The 25,484-nt window shown below is 44.7% G+C and overlaps 1 protein-coding gene across 1 annotated transcript in view; it reads left to right on the top strand.

Annotated features, from left to right (window-relative positions):
• LOC139373336 (oxysterol-binding protein-related protein 10-like) overlaps positions 1 to 25,484 on the top strand; it is a 140,688-nt gene that overhangs the window by 100,307 nt on the left and 14,897 nt on the right. Inside the window, exons 7-8 of the mRNA XM_071113738.1 lie at positions 1,706 to 1,833; positions 25,275 to 25,424. Coding sequence (XP_070969839.1) covers positions 1,706 to 1,833; positions 25,275 to 25,424 — 278 coding nt within the window. The remainder of the gene's footprint in view (positions 1 to 1,705; positions 1,834 to 25,274; positions 25,425 to 25,484) is intronic.

Here is a 25,484-nt window from a genome sequence, read left to right as displayed (position 1 = left end):
GAGTCATGTGACTTGACCAATCACGTGTCAAGGCGGGCACTGCAGAGCTTAGCATCTCAAACAGACACTATTTGTATGGTCTTTCATTTGGTCGGGTTATTTGTGCTCATCAAAATGGTTAAACAACTGAAACGGTCCCATACCGCTGGTAGATCATGTTAGATTTGGCCATACGCATACAGGTGGGCACTGAATGACATGCAGGGGGAAGGGGAACAAATGAAATATACAGGTTACAATTTCCTCCCTCTCCATTTCTAGTCCTTGATATCTGGGAAGTCGTGACTTGTATTTTAACAAGCAAGAAAAATAAATCACCTCATCATAGGCACAAACACAACACAAAGACATCTTGCTCACAGTTGACCGTTTCCATAACTTGTTCATATCCTAAATGTATTCACACAGTAGTGGAAGAATGTGATTGTTCTATTCTCGCATTCCTTCCCATATTCTATTACCTCAATTGCAGCAGTCCTGTAAATTGTCTGTTAGATTTCAACTAGACTGGTTATGGAAGTACACAGAACACCTTGTCAAAGGAAAGTCATGGCCTTCAGTTTAATAGTGTTACAAAAGAACACGTTCTCACAGAATAGTAGCAACAAAAGAATTAGACTGGTGACCCTTCAGGACAATGATTCCTCACCAGTCCTGCAGTCTCTTTCGGAACATTTTGGTTTCTCATTTCGAGCTCCGAACACACACCCCTTTTTGACTCCTAGATTCTGCAAGTCGGAGCCGCAAGTCCACCGTCCGTATACTCACACAAACACTCAGGTTACATTTCCTGTTGTCTTGTCTTTGAGTGGCAGATCGGTTCAGCTAGATCACCCTCATATACCTATTCCCATATCTATCTCCGTTGTTTTTTTTGGTTTCAAAATGTAATAAAAAGCTTATCTGATTTTCCAAAGAAAATAGAGAATGATGAGGATAGTTCACTGCTATATACACATTTTTCTATTCATATACTGTCTATACACAGCATTATATACTGTATAAGTAAATCAATATACACTGAGTGTACAACACATTAGGAACACCTTCTTAATATTGAGTTGTAACCCCTTTTGCCCTCAGAACAGCCTCAATTCGTCGGGGCATGGACCCTACCAGGTGTTGAAAGTGTTCCACAGGGATGCTGGCCCATGTAAACTCCAATGCTTCCCACAGTTGTGTCAAGTTGGCTGGATGTCCTTTGGGTGGTGGACCATTCTTGATACACATGGTAAACTGTTGAGTGTGAAACCCAGCAGCATTGATAGTTCTTGACACACTCAAACCGGTGCGACTTGCACCTACTACCGTACCCTGTTCAAAGGCACTTAAACCTGTTGTCTTGCCCATTCACCCTCTGAATGGCACATATACACAATCCAGGTCTTAACTGTCTCAAGGCTTAAAAATCCTTCTTTAACCTGTCTCCTCCCCTTCATCTACACTGACTGAAGTGGATTTAACAAGTGACATCAATAAGGGATCATAGACTGACCAGGTAAATCCTAATGTTTTGTACACTAAGTGTAAGTCAGTCAATACTAGGTGTCCTTAATGTTTTTTACACTCGGTGTAAGTCAATCAATACGGATCAATGAAGCTTGAGATCTGGCCAAAGGCTCATAGATCCCAGCTGTCAGTGTACCCCCCCTGAACGTGGTCTGAAATCAGTTGGTTCTGACCCTCTCTAATGCACCCTTTGCAGATGGTGTTCCTGTGTGGACTGTACCAAATTCGCCCTCGGGGGAGCAACTGAAGAACGGTGGCCCGACCGCTCTACGCTCTGCAGAGCCCTCCCCAGCCCTCAGGAAAAGAAGCCCCCATGGTGCTGAGGTAAGGGGAGATTTTTACACACACACACACACACCTCTTACCTTAATTACTCACCATATGCAGTATACTCTCACACATTGAGCCTCTGGGGTGTCTGTACGCGTGTGTGTTTCATCCCCGGTTAAAAGGGGCCAGGTTCTTCAGAAGCATCTCGAAAGTGGTGGTTTATTGTAACTTGACAGAGGAGACGACATGACTGCTTCCAAAGATCTCTCCATCTGCGCCCGCTCTAAGGGTAGCAGAGGTATTACCCAGGCCATCAACTGATAAGTGCCTATCAATTAAGACATTTTGAACCAATCATAACCATGCATACCTTGATCATGCACAGAACAAGTGCATGCACATTCTAACGAATGCACTGTGAGCATAACACTTGCTGTATATTGTCATACACAACATTTGTTTTTCATGTGGTGCTTTCACGCTTGAGAGAGAAATTCAGCGTATCCAAGTCATGTCCTGTGTCAGAGCAAGGAGAGGAAATACAGTCTAATAAGATACAATTCTATTCATCACATGCGCTGAATACAACCGTGAAATGCTTACTTTACAAAGCCCCTAATTAACCGACAATGCAGTTTTAAGAAAATAAGAGTTAAAGAAATATTGATGAAATAAACTAAAGTTAAACAATTAAAGCGTAACAATAATGAGGCTATGCACAGGGGGTACAGGTTAGTGGAGGTAATATATACAGTACCAGTCAAAGTGTTTCTATACACCTACTCATTTCAGTAAAGTGTTATATTTTACATTTGAGATTCTTCAAAGTAGCCACCCTTTGCCTTGATGACAGCTTTGCACACTCTTGTGTGTTATTAGTTTAAGCAGACTGTGTTTGTCTATTGTTGTGACTCGTGATGATGCGATTGCGTTTTTCCTCTGTTGTGAAATCCCATTGCAGTGACTGTTGCTCAGAGGGGCGTAGGAACTCAATGCACTTCTAAAATGTTAATAGTGATGCTAGTGCCCGGTTAGTGTGTGTGTGTGTGTGGGGGCGGGGGGCTTCCCATGAATATCTAATAGAACAGGGGCGTTACAATGTCACAGAAATCGCTCTGTCATTTGAATCACATTGAACTTTGATTCTGACATTATTATTATTCCATCATCCCAGTTGAACGATATTTTACATTCCGAATGAGACCAAGATTAATGAGGAGATTGTCCCCTCTAACACATCGGCTGTCATGCTAAGGCATAATAACCCTGTCGAATGTTACAATTAGAACATGACTTTGTCATAAATGCTTGTCATTACAGATTAATTCTAGCCTTGTAATTACCAGACTGATTATCGCTGCGCTATTATATCCGTGCAGCGTTTTCATGTCAACTCACGGGATCGGGCGGCTCACGAGGATAGATTAATTCAACACCCATGTCAGTACACAGATCTCAATCAGAATACACAATGATTTTGTTAAGTGGCTTTTTGATCTTGATGCGTGCTGAGAATAATTGCAATCCAGACAAATACCATCATGAGGTATACAACATGTATTATAAACCCAACTTGTAATTTAGAAGGATTGAAACGTAATGTAACAGGCTTTGTATGGTAAAGTAGTAATTAATAATAGACCGAGGACTGTAAATCGCTTAATGTGTGTCTGTGGTGACATTTACTACTCTATGGATTCCCTGTACATTTTCATCGTAATAGGTCAAACATTGATAATAAGACTAAGTCCAGTGATCCATGCTTAAGGCAGTTATATTGTTAAAAAAAATTATAATAATAATTATGTACTAGGCCTACAATTGAACTACGTCGATCATTTCCACACAGTCTCATTTTGCAGAGGGTGTCAGATAAATCAATGTGGAAGTTTGATATTGTCAGGTGACTTGGTGTGTCGACAGGATAAATCAATGGTTACGTGTGGTGGTGCTGGTGCGAGCCTCATCTGGGCTCTCTCCCATTTGGCTAGGGGCTTCCCTATGATCAAATCCCTCATGACTGTGATGTATCGAGGATTTCCAGTGAGTGCTTGGAATTGGTGTTTGTTCGATAGCAGTTACTCAATACGAGTGTTTTTTGGTGGGGGGGGGGTCATCTTCAAATTTTTCTGTGGACTAAAAATGACAAAGTAGTCACAGAACTTTGCTTATGTGGCAGAGTTAGAGAAGAGGTAGAGAGTCTGGTTAGAGGGTTTTTCTATTACATGCTGAAAAGTTATTTTGGAACTCTGCTTTGTTGAGTGCCATATACAGTAAATATTTCATGTGATTTCAATGGTCAAGATTTTCTGTGCTGTGTATCTGGACTAGATTGCATCTCCGGTCTGTCTATAGGTCACAGCAATAGAGTCCACCAAAAACAATCACAACTTGAAACTTTCTGATAGTTCACCCAGACTGTGTGTCGAGACTAGCGGCTAGCTACTTCTCCAACCCCCCTTTGTTCTGATGTGTGAAACCAACATTTCATTAACGGTGCTAGAACTGGAGGGGCCTGTCGAGGAAGAGAGCAGAGAGGAGATGGAGCTAATTGCCAAGGCTCATTAGTCCAGCTTGACACATAGTTTTATCTTCTAATGATAGCCGACACCCTCATATATTCTCGATTTCATTATTCTCGCTCCAATCAGGGAAGACAGAGCGTCTGCCATCTTCTGCTTCTGCCTTAGTAAGGAGAGAAGTCAAGAAGGAGTTAGAGATATGAGGAAAGGATTCATCTCAAGTGGATGGTTTTTTAAAAACTTTTTTGGGGCCATTGAACTATAGTGATTTTCAGGAGTTGAGATGATAGAGGTGGCTAATGGATGTGGTGGATAGAGTGATTGACAGGGGGTACATGTGCTCGTCAGAACTGCAGGGATGAACTTGGTAGAGTTTAGAGAAGCTGGTGTCAAGCCTGCCCCCTGGTGGCTTTGAAATACACTGCTCAAAAAAATAAAGGGAACACTAAAATAACACATCCTAGATCTGAATGAATGAAATATTCTTATTAAATACTTTTTTCTTTACATAGTTGAATGTGCTGACAACAAAATCACACACAAATTATCAATGGAAATCAAATTGATCAACCCATGGAGGTCTGGATTTGGAGTCACACTCAAAATTAAAGTGGAAAACCACACTACAGGCTGATCCAACTTTGATGTAATGTCCGATGTAATGTCCTAAAACAAGTCAAAATGAGGCTCAGTAGTGTGTGTATGACCTCCCTACAACGCTTGGGCATGCTCCTGATGAGGTGGCGGATGGTCTCCTGAGGGATCTCCTCCCAGACCTGGACTAAAGCATCCGCCAACTCCTGGACAGTCTGTGGTGCAACGGATGGATGGAGCGAGGCATGATGTCCCAGATGTGCTCAATTTGATTCAGGTCTGGGGAACGGGCGGGCCAGTCCATAGCATCAATGCCTTCCTCTTGCAGGAACTGCTGACACACTCCAGCCACATGAGGTCTAGCATTGTCTTGCATTAGGAGGAACCCAGGGCCAACCGCACCAGCATATGGTCTCACAAGGGGTCTGAGGATCTCATCTCGGTACCTAATGGCAGTCAGGCTACCTCTGGCGAGCACATGGAGGGCTGTGCGGCTCCCCAAAGAAATGCCACCCCACACCATGACTGACCCACCGCCAAACCGGTCATGCTGGAGGATGTTGCAGGCAGCAGAAGGTTCTCTACGGCGTCTCCAGACTCTGTCACGTCTGTCACGTGCTCAGTGTGAACCTGCTTTCATCTGTGAAGAGCACAGGGCGCCAGTGGCGAATTTGCCAATCTTGGTGTTCTCTGGCAAATGCCAAATGTCCTGCACGGTGCTGGGCTGTAAGCACAACCCCCACCTGTGGACGTCGGGCCCTCATTACCACCCTCATGGAGTCTGTTTCTGACCGTTTGAGCAGACACATGCACATTTGTGGCCTGCTGGAGGTCATTTTGCAGGGCTCTGGCAGTGCTCCTCCTGCTCCTCCTTGCATAAAGGCGGAGGTAGCGGTCCTGCTGCTGGGTTGTTGCCCTCCACGTCTCCTGATGTACTGGTTTGTGTCCTGGTAGCGCCTCCATGCTCTGGACACTACGCTGACAGACACAGCAAACCTTCTTGCCACATCTCGCATTGATGTGCCATCCTGGATGAGCTGCACTACCTGAGCCACTTGTGTGGGTTGTAGACTCCGTCTCATGCTACCACTAGAGTGAAAGCACCGCCAGCATTCAAAAGTGACCAAAACATCAGCCAGGAAGTATAGGAACTGAGAAGTGGTCTGTGGTCACCACCTGCAGAACCACTCCTTTATTGGGAACGTCTTGCTAATTGCCTATCATTTCCACCTGTTGTCTATTCCATTTGCACAACAGCATGTGAAATGTATTGTCAATCAGTGTTAGACTTGTTCTTCTGATTCAGGAAGAACAGAAGCAGTAAAAACATGATGTTTAACATCAGGAGAAAGCACTTCATCTTGGCAGGGGGTAAGAGTGTGGCGAGGAAAAATGTGATTTAAAGTGCTTGTGTTAGCAGAAATCAGGTGGTTTTATGCATTTCCAATACCCCATGCAACATTTTGGCAGGTATAATACAATAGTCCCAGCATCACTATTCTGTATGCAGAGTAGATTGCTAGTAGAGGAATAATGACAGCTATTTCATTCAATTCCTCATACCAGAGAGGCAAGGAAATGGATCTGTACTTTCTGTAACTTTGAAACTTGGATAATGGCTGAACAACATGTATTTTCTGTAACTTTGAAACTTGGATAATGACTGAACACCACATGTATTTGCTGTCCCAAATGACCTGGACAGGGCTTTGTAATCAAAACAAAGGATCACAGAGTATTCAGAATACAATATTTTAGTGATGTTTACTTTGTTTAAAGGGGAAGTTCACCCCAAAACACTCCTGGGCCCGTCTTAACACTTGTTTGGCCATTTGTTAGTACCCCAGACAGTTTGTAGGTGTTTTGCTTGAGTTTTTAGATGTACAGTTGAAGTCGGAAGTTTACATACACCTTAGCCAAATACATTTAAACTCAGTTTTTCACAATTCCGGACATTTAATCCTAGTAACAATTCCCTGTCTTAGGTCAGTTAGGATCACCACTTCATTTTAAGAATGTGAAATGTCAGAATAATAGTAGAGATAATGATTTATTTCAGTTTTTATTTCTTTCATCAAATTCCCAGTGGGTCAGAAGTTTACTCATCTAGAATTTTGATTGCATTGCCTTTAAATTATTTAACTGGGTAAAACGTTTTGGGTAGCCTTCCACAAGAAGGCTATCCAAATTTTGGCTCATTCCTCCTGACAGAGCTGGTGTAACTGAGTCAGGTTTGTAGGCCTCCTTGCTTGCACACACTTTTTCAGTTCTGCCCACACATTTTCTATAGGACTGAGGTCAGGGCTTTGTGATGGCCACTCCAATACCTTGACTTTGTTGTCCTTAAGCCATTTTGCCACAACTTTGGAAGTATGCATGGTTTCATTTTCCATTTGGAAGACCCATTTCCGACCAAGCTTTAACTTCCTGACTGATGTCTTGAGAGGTTGCTTCAACATATCCACGTAATTTTCCTCCCTCATGAAGCCGTCTATTTTGTGAAGAGCACCAGTCCCTCCTGCAGCAAAGCACCCCCACATCATGATGCTGCCACCCCCGTGCTTCACGGTTGGGATGGGTTTCTTCAGCTTGCAAGCCTCCCCTTTGCCAAACAGTTCGATTTTTGTTTCATCAGACCAGAGGACATTTCTCCCCATGTGCAGTTGCAAACTGTAGTCTGGCTTTTTATGGTGGTTTTGGAGCAGTGGCTTCTTCCTTGCTAAGCAAACTTTCAGGTTATGTCGATATAGGACTTGTTTTACTGTGGATATAGACACTTTTGTACCTGTTTCCTCCAGCATCTTCACAAGGTCCTTTGCTGTTGTTCTGGGATTGATTTGTACTTTTTGCACCAAAGTACATTCATCTCTAGGAGACAGAATGCTTCTCCTTCCTGAGCGGTATTTTATTTTAATTTCACCTTTATTTAACCAGGTAGGCAAGTTGAGAACAAGTTCTCATTTACATTTGTAAATGACGGCTGTGTGGTCCCACGGTGTTTATACTTGCGTACTGTTGTTCGTACAGATGAACGTGGTACCTTCAGCCGTTTGTAAATTGCTCCCAAGGAAGAACCAGACTTGTGGAGGTCTACAATTTTTTTGAGGTCTTGGCTGGTTTCTTTTGATTTTCCCATGATGTCAAGCAAAGAGGCATTGAGTGTGAAGGTACACCTCCAATTGACTCAAATGATGTCAATTAGCCTATCAGAAGCTTCTAAAGCAATGACATCAAGTGTATGAGCACAGTAGGTCTTTGTTTAAAAAAAGAAAAACTTGTTACATTAAAAAACACATTTTTCTAGTCAATGCCGAGACACTTTGTTGTTAATGTAACGATAAATACACATCATTTTTAATGCATTTTAGATATTTTCTGAAATGTAGCATTTTTATATAAATACAGAAATACAGAAGTCAAAATAGTCAAGCAATGGACCTAAAAACTGTCTGGGGTACTGACAAATAACAAGGCAAGTGCTATGAAGGGAACAGAAGTGTTTTGGGGGGGGATCTTCCCATTTATTGACTTTCAACCCACAGGGTATAAGATTTTTTTTAAATGTAACTGAGGCATACATTAGCTTTTTGCACTAGCATTGACAGTCCAATTCACCAACCCACATTTCCTTCACACATTGCACTTGGACCTATACTCTACACACTTTCAATACATTCAGTGGTCATTCCTCTCTCCAGTAGAGGGTAGCAGAAGACAGTGATGTGAATGAATGGATACTGCCCATGTGTGATGTCAGACACTACATGACCAATAGTATGTGGACACCTGCTTGTCGAACATCTCATTCCAAACTCATCGGTATTATTATGGAGTTGATCCCCCCCTTTGCTGCTATAACAGCTTCCACTCTTCTGGGTAGGCTTTCCACTAGATGTTGGAACATTGCTGTGGGAACTTGCTTCCATTCAGCCAGGAGCATTACTGAGGTCAGGCACTGATGTTGGGCGTTTAGGCCTGGCTCGCAGTCGGCGTTCCAATTCTTCCCAAAGGTGTTTGATAGGGTTGAGGTCCGGGATCTGTGCAGACCAGTCAAGTTCTTCCACGCCAATCTCGACAAACCATATCTGTATGAACCTCGCTTTGTGAAAAACAGCCCCGGACTATGCATTCGGGCAGGTAGCTTTCTCCTGGCATCCGCCAAACCCAGAATCGTCCGTATTGCGTATGATGAGCTTAGGCTTAGTGTGTAGCTGCTCGGCCATTTCGTGAAGCTCCCGACGAACAGTTATTGTGCTGACGTTGCTTCCAGAGGCAGTTTTGGAACTCTGTAATGAGTGTGGCAACCGAGGACAGACGCTACGCGCTTCAGCACTCGGCAGGTCCCATTCTGTGAGCTTGTATGGCCTACCACTTCGCGGCTGAGTCGTCGTTGCTCCTAGACATTTCCATTTCACCACAATAACACTTACAGTTGACCGGGGCAGCTCTAGCAGGGCAGGAATTTGACGAACTGACTTGTTGGAAAGGTGGCATCCTATGACGGTGCCACGTTGAAAGTCACTTTTGTATATGTAGTGTATCTCAAACAACATTCACTGTGTAGTTGTCATGGTCATATACACAGAGGGTACAAAACATTAGGCACAACCTGCCTAATATTGAATTGCACCTCTTTTTGCCCTCAGAGTATGGACTTTACAAGGTGTCGAAAGCGAATTCACTTAGTCAGTCTGTCATGGAAGGAGCAGGTGTTCCTAATGTTTTGTGTACACAGTAAATACCATCATTAAGGGAGTGGAAAAAAACAGTCAGTTTTCATTTCTGAGAGAAATAAAACGAACGTATCCTCCCCCGTAAGCAAGATCCCTGTCAGAAAACAACCCTTCACAGGCTCTCCACCAGCCTCTTCCCTCAAACGTCATTCAGACAGGTTGGCGGATAGAGGGAGAGCCACCTGTGACTTAGCCTGAGTAATTTATCTACACTCCTTACTAAACTCTCTCAATGCTTCTTGTCACTGAGACCTAATATAATATCATACTGAACAAAACTATGAACGCAAGATGCCGCAATTTCAAAGATTTTACCGAGTTCCGGTTCATAGAAGGAAATCAGATCCTAATCTATGGATTCCACATGACTGGGCAGGGGCGCAGCCATGGGTGGGCCCTTGTCACCCACTGGGGAGCCAGGCCCAGCCAATCAGAATGAGTTTTTCCCCACAAAAGGGCTTTATTACAGATATAAATAATCCTCAGCCCCTCCGTCACAAGGTGCATGGTCCCTTTCCACCTCCTCAGAGCGGGTGAAGAAGCCGGATGTGGAGGGGCTGGCGAGATTGTGAGGCCATATGGATGTAATGCCAAATTCTATAAAAACGACAGAGGCAGCTTATGGTCGAGAAATTAACATTCAATTCTCTGATAACAGCACCGTTGGACATTCCTGCAGTCGTCATGCCCGTTGCACGCTCCCTCAAAACTTTAGACTTCTGTGGCATTGTGTGACAAAACTGCACATTTTTTGTGGCCTTTTATTGTCCCCAGATCAAGGTGCTCCTGTGTAATGATCATGCTGCTTAATCAGCTTCTTGATATGCCACACCTGTTAGGTGGTTGGATTAACTTGGCAAAGGAGAAATGCTCACTAACAGGGATGTAAACACATTTGTGTGTCTGGAACATTTCTGGGATCTTTTTTTTTTTCAGCTCATGAAAATGGGACCAAAACTTGACATGTTTCGTTTCATATTTTTGTTCAGCATATAAACACTTCCTCAAAGTTGTCTCATTTCAGTCTTACTTCAAAGCTCTGAAAACATGTCCCTCTCTGTGTTTGGAAGGCTCATTACTTTGGCTGAGACGGCTCAGAGACTTCAGAGGTCTCAAAACCCACTTTGTCTGAGTCTCAATTTCGAGTTTTCTCTCTGTTTTGTCTGTCTTCTGAGAGAAAGTCATTAGAGATTTGTTCTGTATTTTGTTTTGACAGCCCTGTGTTTTCAAAGGGGTTGAGGGGGAGATGTTTCTATGCTAATCCTCTCGCTACGGGATTGAGTTGTTGTTCAAATATGGGGGGGCTTATAGTTGTCCTCTTTCACACATACATGTACAAGTGTGTGGTGTGAAATGCCATCGTTATACTTTAATTAATCTCGCTTGTGTGGCTTTACTCAGGTTTTTACGTCAGAGCAACTAAGACTTTGGAAATATCAAAATGTGAAACTAACCTTCACATAAATGTTGGCTTGTCTGAGACAGAACATAGAGCTGTGAGCGAAATGGAAATAATTGACTCATTGCCAGTTCAGCTGCCTTGATGTCCAGGGTCCTTAAACTTTGTCACCGTACTCGTCATGATGAGCTGTTTGATTCGAATGGGAACCACACATAGCAGCACATTTTTTTAATTAAAATTAAATTTACTGTATGATAAATAATGAGGAAATCTAGTCTAAAACCATTATCTCAAACTATCGGCCACATTAATTAGAAACGTGACACTGGGAGAAACTAATGACGCACTAAGAAAATGGGATTCAGTCCAGTGTAATATCTTTGATCTCTCTCTGTGTGTGTCTCTCTCGTATGTGTGTGTGTGTGTGTGTGTGTGCGTGTACGTACGTACGTACTGTGCAGTTCAACAAGTGTATGTGTGCATGAGCAACGCTCCCCTCCTTAAATGCCTCGCTGATGAAACTCCCCATGATTATTTATAAATGAAGGAGCCAGGCTCTGCTCCCAGCTTTACTTGCCTCATTTCCGCAGGAACATATATTTAGGTCTGATACTAGCAAGCTCAATTGACATGGGCATTGATCCAGTCAATACATCCGTGATCCTTGTAGGTCTCAGTCTAGTCTTGGCATTGGATCTGTAGATTTTAGATGCACGTATGGTCTAAGTTTCAAATACGTTCATTTGTCCAAGTAGCATGTCCCTGTGCATATGTTATTGGCTGTTCTGTATGCATGTTGACCCTCGGTCTGTTTTGGTTGGGTCAGCAGCCTGTGCTGTTTGAGGTTGCAGCGGAGACCCGTGGTTTTGACATGGCTGCTGCCTGTGGAGGTTAGCAGGCATTGCTAGTAGGGAGAGGGATGAGACGGGTAGCAGCAGCTTGGAAAGAAAGCTCTTGGGACGAAGAAGAGTAGCAAGCGTGTTGGTATTCCTAGATGTTGCATTTGGCCTGACACACTGACCAACAAGGCAGCTTAAAAATGGTCAAAACCATATTTTTTTTCTTTGCGTTTCAACCTTCGTGCAGGGTTGGGAGGCAGACGGGAGCAAGGGTGTGAGTATGGCAGATGTGTGGGGGGGGGGTACTGTAATTTTGGGGAGAAGATGGGAGAGATGTGCGCTCATTCACGCTCTGTCTGGATGCTTTTCTCCAGTTATTTTAGATTTTGTTTTTGCGTCAACCTCGAGGGCTCATCTGTGCTTTTCTTTGTCTTGGATTTTGTCTCTGTTTTTGTTGTTGTTGTTGTTGTTGCAATTCCTTCCTGGTACCTTGGGGAGAAGTGTAGCTGCTATAATGCTATCTGTTTTAAAAAAAAAGAAATGAAACAAGTAAAACATTTGTCCTGACATGACCTCTCCATTGGAACACGTCTATGGCTCCTGACATAAAGATGACTTTATTGGACAGTTTGACAGTATAGACAGCCACAATAGGTAAACAATATGGGGTCTAATAGTCATCACTTGTTTGAGCCCATCCAAGTAATTGTCTCATTGTTTTACCTACATTATGCTCAGGAGTGACTGTTTCTGGGCCCATAAAGCATCTCAGAGCAGAAGTGCTGATCTAGGATCGGCTTTGCCCTTTTAAAACAAAATGTATAAGATTACATGGACAAGGGGGTACTGATTCTACATCAGCACTAATACTCTGAGACGCTTTATAAATATGGTCAATGAGCAGCTCATATCTGATCCAGGATCTGTTTCTATGGATATTTCTCAGGGTTGGAGAGGCAGACAGAGCAGCTCTTTTCCCTCTGTGCTGATCAACATGCCACGCTGTGAATTCACCCTGCTTCTGTTTTATCTGTCGGTATCCTAACAGATTGTACGTTTCTGCTGTATGAACTAGTGTTTTCAGTATCTGTCATGTGCTCTGAGGCTGATCCATTCTCTGTTTGGAATTAGTTGAAACTGGAGCAGCTGTTTAAGTGAGCAATTCCCGAGACAACAAAAGAACTCGCTCAGGACTAATGGAGAAGTTTTTTTTTTTCCGGCTGACTGAACATTTCATTTTCATTTTATTTACCACAACAAAGTTGACATCTCACTGTGTTTCCAAGGATCTAATTCTTCAGCATGTGAAACCAAGGGGAACAGAGCAGGAAACACGTGGGCTAGTTATGTGCTGAAAAGGTGAAACAAGGACACTTCCATTATATCAAAAGGTCAGTATAGAAGTGTGATGTTGGCCCTCTTCACATGCAATGGGCGAGGGACGGGACCAGCGATCGGGGGATGTCATGGCATTTGGTGGAGGATGAGAAGGACGGAGGTGGGTGTTGAATAGACCTAAAAGGTTAGTCTGCTCAAGTCAAGGGAAAAAAAGATTTGGCCTTTTTGAAGTGAGAGCATGAGCAAACTTTCCCCCCTATCCCAGCTCTCCGCCCACACACTCCCCCAATGCCTGGAGAGAGGGAAAGGGAGAAAGGGAAAAGGAGATGGTGTGGATCAAACACACCATCATGTATCATGTGAAAGCCAGGAGAGGGGGAGAAGGAGTAGGGGAGAGGTAGGGAGGAAAGCGAGAGAGAGCACTTTACTTGAACTCCTCTCTCTCTTAGTCACGCACTAGACTGGGGTCTTACCAACACCACAGCGCATGTCTCATCTTCAGCAGGGCAACTCTGCCTCTATGCACAACATTCTCTCAGCACAACAAGTCGTCAGGAAAGGAAGCTGAAGGAGCTTTAACTGAATATCGCTCCAAAGGTATAATTGTGGGGGGTTTTCTATTTGTAGTACTATGCAACGGTGACGCGGTGGGTAGAAACTCTGCTTCAGGACTTTGTGGACACCTGGTGGGTTAGATCTGTGTGTCTCTAATCGGTGTCTCTTTCACACATACACAAAAGCCTACTGGAGATGAGCTCCAGCTGCACTGAGAGCAAGCCTGTATCTTCTCAACCATGCAACGTAAGTGAGGGTGTTTAAAGGTAGTGTGTGTGTGTGTGTGTGTGTGTAATATACCTGAGAGTGTTAGGTCATGTGTGCATTTACCAAGTAATGGTTCATTCTGTTTGTATAAGGCATTGCGGTCTGTCATTTCCTGCTACTAACAACCGTATTCTGTTCTACATTCAGTGCCATTTTTGGTGACATTAGGTGGCAGTCTGTCACGTGTCAGATGCACACTGTACATGGTTAGAGAAAGAAATAAAAAGAGGGAGAAGGAGGAGAAGACAGTGTTTGTTGCCCACTGGAGCACTTTCCTGTATTATACAATGGGCTCTTTTTTTCTTCCCTGAGTTATTGCAGGAGATCTTCTTTTTTTAACCTTTTAACGGACCACACAACCCTGTCCACGTTCACTGCAACATCTCAACTATATCAAAGCCTTGTCGAGGCATTGTGAGTCCGGGCAGCGCTGAAGGGCACTAAGCTGTTGGAAGGAATCAGGCAGTGCACTCTCAGGGAAATTCTCCGAGGCATACCTCGACCCCCTTGCGTGTCGCTGAACCATCATTACAAGGAAGGAAACCGTAAACCGGTGCATGGAACAATGGAATTGGTTGCGTTCCCTGCCTGGTATTTACATATTCCTATTTAATGGGTCCTTCTGTCCAATGGCTCTGCTCTTATGGGTCCGTATCTACTCTCTGAATAATGAATGGGACTTTATGTAGTGCTTGGATTAGCAATGAAAATAAGACAATGCAAAAGCAAAAATGGAGTCCTCTTCTAATTGTGGATGTGTCCAATGTTGTCACAATAAGGAGGGGATCAGTATGAGAAAATGAACACTGATTATCTGGGTTCTCCAGACAATGTCAGACATATACACCCTTCAGTGATAGATGTTATGACATCCATGTATGTGTACAATCGTTTTTTGAATATTTTGTTTATCCAGGAAGTCCCATTGAGGTCAGAAGTAGGACTGTTAGGGTGACTGTATTACCGCCACACCTGCGGTCACCAGTCATGAAGGCAGTCTGACTCCACGTGACCTTTAAGTCGCTGTAACTAGGCTTCTCCAAGCTCTGATGCTGCTGCTGGTCATATAGAGGCCATAGTAGCCTGCCTAACTTGCTAACTGCCTGGTATTCAGCACTATATTGTCCCTCTAATCAGTCTGACATCGATGCAAAAGTATTTGAAAATCTAAATCTGATCTGATCTGATGATCTGATGATTTCCGGCGCCGACATAGATGGCCGCCTCGCTTCGCGTTCCTAGGAAACTATGCAGTTTTTTGTTTTTTTACGTGTTATTTCTTACATTAGTACCCCAGGTCATCTTAGGTTTCATTACATACAGTCGAGAAGAACTACTGAATATAAGATCAGCGTCAACTCACCATCAGTACGACCAAGAATATGTTTTTCGCGACGCGGACCCTGTGTTCTGCCTTACAAACAGGACAACGGAGTGGATCCTATGCAGCGACCCAAAAAAACGACTCCGAAAGAGAGGGAAACGAGGCGGTCTTCTGGTCAGACCCCGGAGACGGGCACAACGTGCACCACTCCCTAGCATTCTTCTTGCCAATGTCCAGTCTCTTGACAACAAGGTTGATGAAATCCGAGCAAGGGTAGCATTCCAGAGGGACATCAGAGACTGTAACGTCCTTTGCTTCACTGAAACATGGCTCACTGGAGAGACTCTATCGGAAGCGGTGCAGCCAACGGGTTTCTCCACGCATCGCGCTGACAGAAACAAACATCTTTCTGGTAAGAAGAGGGGCGGGGGCGTATGCCTCATGGCCAACGTGACATGGTGTGATGAAAGAAACATACAGGAACTCAAATCCTTCTGTTCACCTGATTTAGAATTCCTCACAATCAAATGTAGACCGCATTATCTACCAAGAGAATTCTCTTCGATTATAATCACAGCCGTATATACCCCCCCCCAAGCAGACATATCGATGGCTCTGAACAAACTTTATTTAACTCTCTGCAAACTGGAAACGATTTATCCGGAGGCTGCATTCATTGTAGCTGGGGATTTTAACAAGGCTAATCTGAAAACAAGACTCCCTAAATTTTATCAGCATATCGATTGCGCAACCAGGGGTGGAAAGACCTTGGATCATTGTTACTCTAACTTCCGCGACGCATATAAGGCCCTGCCCCGCCCCCCTTTCGGAAAAGCTGACCACGACTCCATTTTGTTGATCCCTGCCTACAGACAGAAACTAAAACAAGAGGCTCCCACGCTGAGGTCTGTCCAACGCTGGTCCGACCAAGCTGACTCCACACTCCAAGACTGCTTCCATCACGTGGACTGGGAGATGTTTCGTATTGCGTCAGATAACAACATTGACGAATACGCTGATTCGGTGTGCGAGTTCATTAGAACGTGCGTTGAAGATGTCGTTCCCATAGCAACGATTAAAACATTCCCTAACCAGAAACCGTGGATTGATGGCAGCATTCGTGTGAAACTGAAAGCGCAAACCACTGCTTTTAATCAGGGCAAGGTGTCTGGTAACATGACCGAATACAAACAGTGCAGCTATTCCCTCCGCAAGGCTATCAAACAAGCTAAGCGCCAGTACAGAGACAAAGTAGAATCTCAATTCAACGGCTCAGACACAAGAGGCATGTGGCAGGGTCTACAGTCAATCACGGACTACAGGAAGAAATCCAGCCCAGTCACGGACCAGGATGTCTTGCTCCCAGGCAGACTAAATAACTTTTTTGCCCGCTTTGAGGACAATACAGTGCCACTGACACGGCCTGCAACGAAAACATGCGGTCTCTCCTTCACTGCAGCCGAGGTCAGTAAGACATTTAAACGTGTTAACCCTCGCAAGGCTGCAGGCCCAGACGGCATCCCCAGCCGCGCCCTCAGAGCATGCGCAGACCAGCTGGCCGGTGTGTTTACGGACATATTCAATCAATCCCTATACCAGTCTGCTGTTCCCACATGCTTCAAGAGGGCCACCATTGTTCCTGTTCCCAAGAAAGCTAAGGTAACTGAGCTAAACGACTACCGCCCCGTAGCACTCACATCCGTCATCATGAAGTGCTTTGAGAGACTAGTCAAGGACCATATCACCTCCACCCTACCTGACACCCTAGACCCACTCCAATTTGCTTACCGCCCAAATAGGTCCACAGACGATGCAATCTCAACCACACTGCACACTGCCCTAACCCATCTGGACAAGAGGAATACCTATGTGAGAATGCTGTTCATCGACTACAGCACGGCATTCAACACCATAGTACCCTCCAAGCTCGTCATCAAGCTCGAGACCCTGGGTCTCGACCCCGCCCTGTGCAACTGGGTACTGGACTTCCTGACGGGCCGCCCCCAGGTGGTGAGGGGAGGCAACAACATCTCCTCCCCGCTGATCCTCAACACTGGGGCCCCACAAGGGTGCGTTCTGAGCCCTCTCCTGTACTCCCTGTTCACCCACGACTGCGTGGCCACGCACGCCTCCAACTCAATCATCAAGTTTGCGGACGACACAACAGTGGTAGGCTTGATTACCAACAACGACGAGACGGCCTACAGGGAGGAGGTGAGGGCCCTCGGAGTGTGGTGTCAGGAAAATAATCTCACACTCAACGTCAACAAAACTAAGGAGATGATTGTGGACTTCAGGAAACAGCAGAGGGAACACCCCCCTATCCACATCGATGGAACAGTAGTGGAGAGGGTAGCAAGTTTTAAGTTCCTCGGCATACACATCACAGACAAACTGAATTGGTCCACTCACACAGACAGCATCGTGAAGAAGGCGCAGCAGCGCCTCTTCAACCTCAGGAAGCTGAAGAAATTTGGCTTGTCACCAAAAGCACTCACAAACTTCTACAGATGCACAATCGAGAGCATCCTGGCGGGTTGTATCACCGCCTGGTATGGCAACTGCACCGCCCTCAACCGTAAGGCTCTCCAGAGGGTAGTGAGGTCTGCACAACGCATCACCGGGGGCAAACTACCTGCCCTCCAGGACACCTACACCACCCGATGTCACAGGAAGGCCATAAAGATCATCAAGGACATCAACCACCCGAGCCACTGCCTGTTCACCCCGCTATCATCCAGAAGGCGAGGTCAGTACAGGTGCATCAAAGCTGGGACCGAGAGACTGAAAAACAGCTTCTATCTCAAGGCCATTAGACTGTTAAACAGCCACCACTAACACTGAGTGGCTGCTGCCAACACACTGACACTGACTCAACTCCAGCCACTTTAATAATGGGAATTGATGGGAAATTATGTAAATATATCACTAGCCACTTTAAACAATGCTACCTTATATAATGTTACTTACCCTACATTATTCATCTCATATGCATACGTATATACTGTACTCTATATCATCGACTGTATCCTTATGTAATACATGTATCACTAGCCACTTTAAACTATGCCACTTTGTTTACATACTCATCTCATTTGTACATACTGTACTCGATACCATCTACTGTATCTTGCCTATGCTGCTCTGTACCATCACTCATTCATATATCCTTATGTACATATTCTTTATCCCCTTACACTGTGTACAAGACAGTAGTTTTGGAATTGTTAGTTAGATTACTTGTTATTACTGCATTGTCGGAACTAGAAGGACAAGCATTTCGCTACACTCGCATTAACATCTGCTAACCATGTGTATGTGACAAATAAAATTTGATTTGATTTAAATAAACACTTCATGAGAGCCCATGAGCTCATGTTGCGTAACATTTCTATAGGCTATGCAATTGCGTGAGAAAACAGAGTGATGGCCTCTACTAAAAAGAGGACTCCATCAGCTTTCTATAGACTAGGCCTACTATATTTATTTCTCAACTTTCCTAATATTAAGCACATTGTTTATCTTTACAACAGGAGTATAGCCTACCTGGCTGGCATGAAGATAAACCACGGTGATAAACCTCCATTCACTATTTAAGTCCATAGATGACATGTATTATTTCCCGCTGTCCCTGTTTCGATACAGGTGCATGATAATGGTCCATTCTAAATCATAACTAATTTCATCCATATATCATATAGTATATGTTTTATTTTTTTCACCTTTATTTAACCAGGTAGGCTAGTTGAGAACAAGTTCTCATTTACAACTGCGACCTGGCCAAGATGATAAAGCAAAGTGACAAAAACAACAACACAGAGTTACACATGGGATAAACAAACATACAGTCAATAACACAATAGAAAAGTCTATATACAGTGTGTGCAAATGAGGTAGGAAAAGTGAGGTAAGGCAATAAATAGGCCATGGTGGCGAAGTAATTACAATATAGCAATTAAACCCTGGAATGGTAGAATGTGCAGAAGATGAATGTGCAAGTAGAGATACTGGAGTGCTAAGGAGCAAGATAAATAAATAAATAAATACAGTATGGGGATGAGGTAGCTTGGATGGGCTATTTACAGATGGGGTATGTACAGGTGCAGTGTGAGCTGCTCTGACAGCTGTTGCTTAAAGCTAGTGAGGGAGATATGAGTCTCCAGCTTTAGTGATCCTTGTAGTTCGCTCTCGTCATTGGCAGTAGAGAACCGGAAGGAGAGGCGGCCGAAGGAAGAGCTGGCCTTGGGGGTGACCAGTGAGATATACCTGCTGGAGCGTGTCGCCATGGTGACCAGTGAGCGGAGACAAGGCGGGACTCCACACAGCAGAGACCCTTAGATGACCTGGAGCCAGTGGGCCTGGCGAATGTAAAGACACCACTAAATTAAGAATAGTCTGATGTGTGACAATATTAGTTTATCATTTGTGAATGATGCCCAGCTTGTGCAGTAAGCAAAAAACAGCTTGCCCTTTTTTTGCGACATTTTCAAATCCTAGTCGCACACCTCATGTAGCCTAGCCCAGCCCATAGACCTACAGTTGAAGTGGGAAGGTTACATACACCTTAGCCAAATGCATTTAATCTCAGTTTTTCACAATTCCTAACATTTAATCCTAGTACAAATTCCCTGTCTTAGGTCAGTTAGGATCACCACTTTATTTTAAGAATGTGAAATGTCAGAATAATAGTAGAGTTAATGATTTATTTCAGTTTTATTTCTTTCATCACATTCCCAGTGGGTCAGAAGTTTACATACTCAATTAGTATTTGGTAGAATTGCCTTTAAATTGTTTAACTTGGGTCAAATGTTTTGGGTAGCCTTCCACAAGCTTCCCACAATAAGTTGGGTGAATTTTGGCCCATTCCTCCTAACAGAGCTGGTGTAAACTGAGTCAGGTTTGTAGGCCACAACTTTGGAAGTATACTTGGTGTCATTGTCCATTGGGAAGACCCATTTGCGACCAAGCTTTAACTTCCTGACTGATGTCTTGAGATGTTGCTTCAATATATCCACATCATTTTCCATCCTCATGATGCCATCTATTTTGTGAAGTGCACCAGTCCCTCCTGCAGCAAAGCACCCCCACAACATGATGCTGCCACCCCCGTGCTTCACAGTTGGGATGGTGTTCTTCGGCTTGCAAGCCTCCCCTTTTCTCCTCCAAACCTAACGATGGTCATTATAGCCAAACAGTTCTAATTTGTTTCATCAGACCAAGGATATTTCTCCAAAAGTACCATATTTGTCCCCATGTGCAGTTGCAAACTGCAGTCTGGCTTTTTTTTTAATGGTGGTTTTGGAGCAGTGGCTTCTTCCTGGCTGAGTTATGTCAATATAGGACTTGTTTTACTGTGGATTTAGATACTTTTGTACCTGTTTCCTCCATCATCTTCACAAGGTCCTTTGCTGTTGTTCTGGGATTGATTTACACTTTTCGCACCAAAGTACGTTCATCGATAGGAGACAGAATGCATCTCCTTCCTGAGCGGTGTGACGGCTGCGTGGTCAACCCATGGAGGTCTGGATTTGGAGTCACACTCAAAATTAAAGTGGAAAACCATACTACAAGCTGATCCAACTTTGATGTAATGTCCTTAAAACAAATCAAAATGAGGCTCAGTAGTGTGTGGCCTCCACGTGCCTGTACGACCTCCCTACAACGCCTGGGCATGCTCCTGATGAGGTGGCGGATGGTCTCCTGAGGGATCTCCTCCCAGACCTGGACTAAAGCATCCGCCACCTCCTGGACAGTCAGTGGCGCAACGTGGTGTTGGTGGATGGAGCGAGACATGATGTCCCAGATGTGCTCAATTGGATTCAGGTCTGGGGAACGGGTGGGCCAGTCCATAGCATCCATTCCTCTTGCAGGAACTGCTGACACACTCCAGCCACATGAGGTCTAGCATTGTCTTGCATTAGGAGGAACCCAGGGCCAACCGCACCAGCATATGGTCTCACAAGGGGTCTGAGGATCTCATCTCGGTACCTAATGGCAGTCAGGCTACCTCTGGCGAGCACATGGAGGGCTGTGCGGCCCCCCAAAGAAATGCCACCCCACTCCATGGCTGACCCACCGCCAAACCGGTCATGCTGGAGGATATTGCAGGCAGCAAAATGTTCTCCACGGCGTCTCCAGACTCTGTCACGTCTGTCACGTGCTCAGTGTGAACCTGCTTTCATCTGTGAATTTGCCAATCTTGGTGTTCTCTGGCAAATGCCAAACGTCCTGCACGGTGTTGGGCTGTAAGCACAACCCCCACCTGTGGACGTCGGGCCCTCATACCACCCTCATGGAGTCTGTTTCTGACCGTTTGAGTAGACACATGCACATTTGTGGCCTGCTGGAGGTCATTTTGCAGGTCTCTGACAGTGCTCCTCCTTGCACAAAGGCGGAGGTAGCGGTCCCGCTGCTGGGTTGTTGCCCTCCTACGGCCTCCTCCACGTCTCCTGATGTACTGGCCTGTCTCCTGGTAGCACCTCCATGCTCTGGACACTACGCTGACAGACACAGCAAACCTTCTTGCCACAGCTTGCATTGATGTGCCATCCTGGATGAGCTGCACTACCTGAGCCACTTGTGTGGGTTGTAGACTCCGTCTCCTGCTACCACTAGAGTGAAAGCACCGCCAGCATTCAGAAGTGACCAAAACATCAGCCAGGGAGCATAGGAATCTGGATGAGCTGCACTACCTGAGCCACTTGTGTGGGTTGTAGACTCCGTCTCCTGCTACCACTAGAGTGAAAGCACCGCCAGCATTCAAAGGTGACCAAAACATCAGCCAGGGAGCATAGGAATCTGGATGAGCTGCACTACCTGAGCCACTTATGTGGGTTGTAGACTCCGTCTCCTGCTACCACTAGAGTGAAAGCACCGCCAGCATTCAAAAGTGACCAAAACATCAGCCAGGGAGCTTAGGACCTGAGAAGTGGTCTGTGGTCCCCACCTGCAGAACCACTCCTTTATTGGGGGTGTCTTGCTAAATGCCTATAATTTCCACCTGTTGTCTATTCCATTTGCACAACAGCATGTGAAATTTATTGTCAATCAGTGTTGCTTCTTAAGTGGACAGTTTGATTTCACAGAAGTGTGATTGACTTAACATTGTGTTGTTTAAGTGTTCCCTTTATTTTTTGAGCTGTGTGTGTGTGTGTGTGTGTGTGTGTGTATATACATATATATATCCTTTATTCTTTTCTCGAGCGCACAGACGGGATGTCAACAGTTTAGTGAAATGTGTTTAGTTGCGGAAACATGTTACTCTCAATGTTCTCGAACAGATTTCACTCGGTTTCCCAAATAAAGCACTGGGTAGCGGCAGGAATAGGGTTGGAGAGCCCATGGCATACAGCGTTTGGGTGGAATATCACCTGTTGGGCAGCGAGAGCATACTCCTCAAACAGTGGTTGATGATTGGAGTGAAATAAGTGTTCTTGCATTTATTTCTCAGCTGCTGGTATTAAACACAGATCCGTTATAAGACCGAAGTAGCCTACAAAACCGACCAGCGGGAAAGCTTGCACCCTCCATTCCCTATTCAAGTGCATACACATGACATTACTTTTTCCCCCTGAAACAAATTGTACATATTAGTAAAGACCAGATTAAATTGAGAATAGTCTGATGGGTGTTTTTCACTTGATGAGAGAACGACTGAGGCAAGGAAACGAGCCCAAGCTTTTATTTAGCTTCTTTATCAAATCATCACTAGCCTATTGTCGCACCATGCAGCCCATATCCGTTTTGAGTTCTAAGACATTCTAAGGTTTGTATCATTCACAACTAAAGTTGCCAAATAACTCTAAATATAGCATATATAGGACCTGTTTCAAGCATGGGCGAAGCCAGATTTTGTTGTTGTGGGGATAGGCCTAGAAAAATTTGGATAGGCATTTTTTTTCTACTTGTTTCTTACATTTATTTTGCGATGTGCACCGTATATTATTTCGTAATACAGTCGTTTTATACTAGTGCATAGTACTTGGCGCAACCTCGTTACATATACAAATAATTACCTATCCCAGCATCAAAATAAGACAGTAACTTTAGACCAGGCGCACTTTAATCTCGATGGGCAAACAAGCCTGTATTTGATGTTACCATTTATACCATGGCAAGCAGTAGTACTATAAAAAGGTACTTTACCTTTAGTAGATGTATCATAAGGCGTGACCTACATCACAAGGCGCAGACGGCGAGGCTTTGAGTTGAATATGGTGATGATTTCATCGTAATCCAATGTATCTGTCAGTTGACGCTCAAAGACCGCAAACTGAAGTGGTTCAGCCGGGCGCTTGTCACTGATGTGCGAAGACGATGTTTCATCCTAGTTGTTGTTGTTGAGAAAAGTCTCTCCACACTGCGTGATGTCACTGGAAGTGTAACAATGATCCTGAACAGAGAGTTTATATTAGGGAACATATCATCAGGGCAGCTGTCAAGTGCACTCATTATGGAGGGAAAGTCAAGCTTTCCCCATGTTAATTTCCCGACTCAACTGCTGAATAATAACAGTGAATTCAGCATCCTCAATTCATATTGTATTACTGTCTCAAAAAAAAGTACTGACGTGTCCCAACACAGGTTTACCCCCGCCCGCAACATAAAGAACGAGAGGAGACAGTGTGGTAGGCAAGCATGTGTGGCTCAACGTGGCATTGGCAGTTGTGGTGGCGATTGCGGTTGTTTCTATCCTGGCGCCACCTGTTAATGTCTCATTCTGGAAGCTATCGGTATCGGTATTTTCTGGCACACACTCTTTTTCCTCCAGATGTTTTTTTTTTAAACCTAGCGATCAACATTTGGTTTGCCATTGCTAGAACTACTAAATGACCTTAGCTGGTGAGTCAATTCCAGTAAGCTAGCGTGGTAGAACTTGCTAGCTTATGCGCTACAAAGTTTATCCACATGACGTTGTTCAGGGAAACCACCGAATGATTAAAATCAACAATAAGGGGTCTCCCGGGTGGCGCAGTGGTTAAGGGCGCTGTACTGCAGCGCCAGCTGTGCCATCAGAGTCCCTGGGTTCGCGCCCAGGCTCTGTTGTAACCGGCCACGACCGGGAGGTCCGTGGGGCGACGCACAATTGGCCTAGCGTCGTCCGGGTTAGGGAGGGATTGGTCGGTAGGGATGTCCTTGTCTCATTGCGCACCAGCGACTCCTGTGGCGGGCCGGGCACAGTGCGTGCTAACCAAGGTTGCCATGTGCACGGTGTTTCCTCCGACACATTGGTGCGGCTGGCTTCCGGGTTGAATGCGCGCTGTGTTAAGAAGCAGTGCGGCTTGGTTGGGTTGTGTATCGGAGGAAGCATGACTTTCAACCTTCGTCTCTCCCGAGCCCGTACGGGAGTTGTAGCGAGGAGACAAGATAGTAGCTACTACAACAATACCACGAAATTGGGAAGAAAAAGGGGTAAAACTCAAAAAAGAGAAAGAAATTAAAAATAAATTTAAAAAATGTAACCAATAGTCAGTCGGAAGTCAACTTGATTGTCACGAACTATTTCTTTGTTACATTATATAGAAATTACCCATAGAAAATAAATCTCACATGCATTTCTTTTAAAAGTGTAATAAAATAAATACAAAAAAAATGGCCTGGGTAGGCCGTGGCCTGGGTAGGCCGTGGCCTGGGTAGGCCTACGCCGCCAGTTTCGAGTGATCACTTTTATGCTCAATATGGCCACGTTATATGCGCACTGTAATGGGAAAAATCCTTTCCATTTTTGGAGATGCTAAAAGTATTTGTCAATTAATGGTCAATTACTGTGAGACCTGGGAGTCTTTTGCATGACAATATCCTGCTGACAAAATTTCATGACCACAACAGCCGTACTCAGGAGACCTCATTTACCAGGGAGACATTGTCACTCTTATGTCAGACCATGTTAACCTAAGTCTAACAGTTTCTCTGTTCCTGCAGCACCCAGCAGGGTTGGAGGCCATCAGCCCCAGTGAGGAGGTGACTGACATGGAGGACAATGAGGAAGAGGACCTGGGAGTGCTGGACGACCAGCGGAGCATCATCCTGCACCTCCTCTCCCAGCTCAAACTGGGCATGGACCTCACCCGGGTAAGACAGCCAACGCTCTCTGCTCTCTCCATGTCTTTTCCTTGGAATGTTAGAGCTGGT

This window comes from Oncorhynchus clarkii, chromosome 18, assembly GCF_045791955.1.
Source record: "Oncorhynchus clarkii lewisi isolate Uvic-CL-2024 chromosome 18, UVic_Ocla_1.0, whole genome shotgun sequence".
In the NCBI taxonomy this organism is placed as follows: Eukaryota; Metazoa; Chordata; class Actinopteri; order Salmoniformes; family Salmonidae; genus Oncorhynchus; species Oncorhynchus clarkii.
Note: the sequence above shows the minus strand (reverse complement) of the source record. Positions and strands in the feature narration are given on the sequence as shown.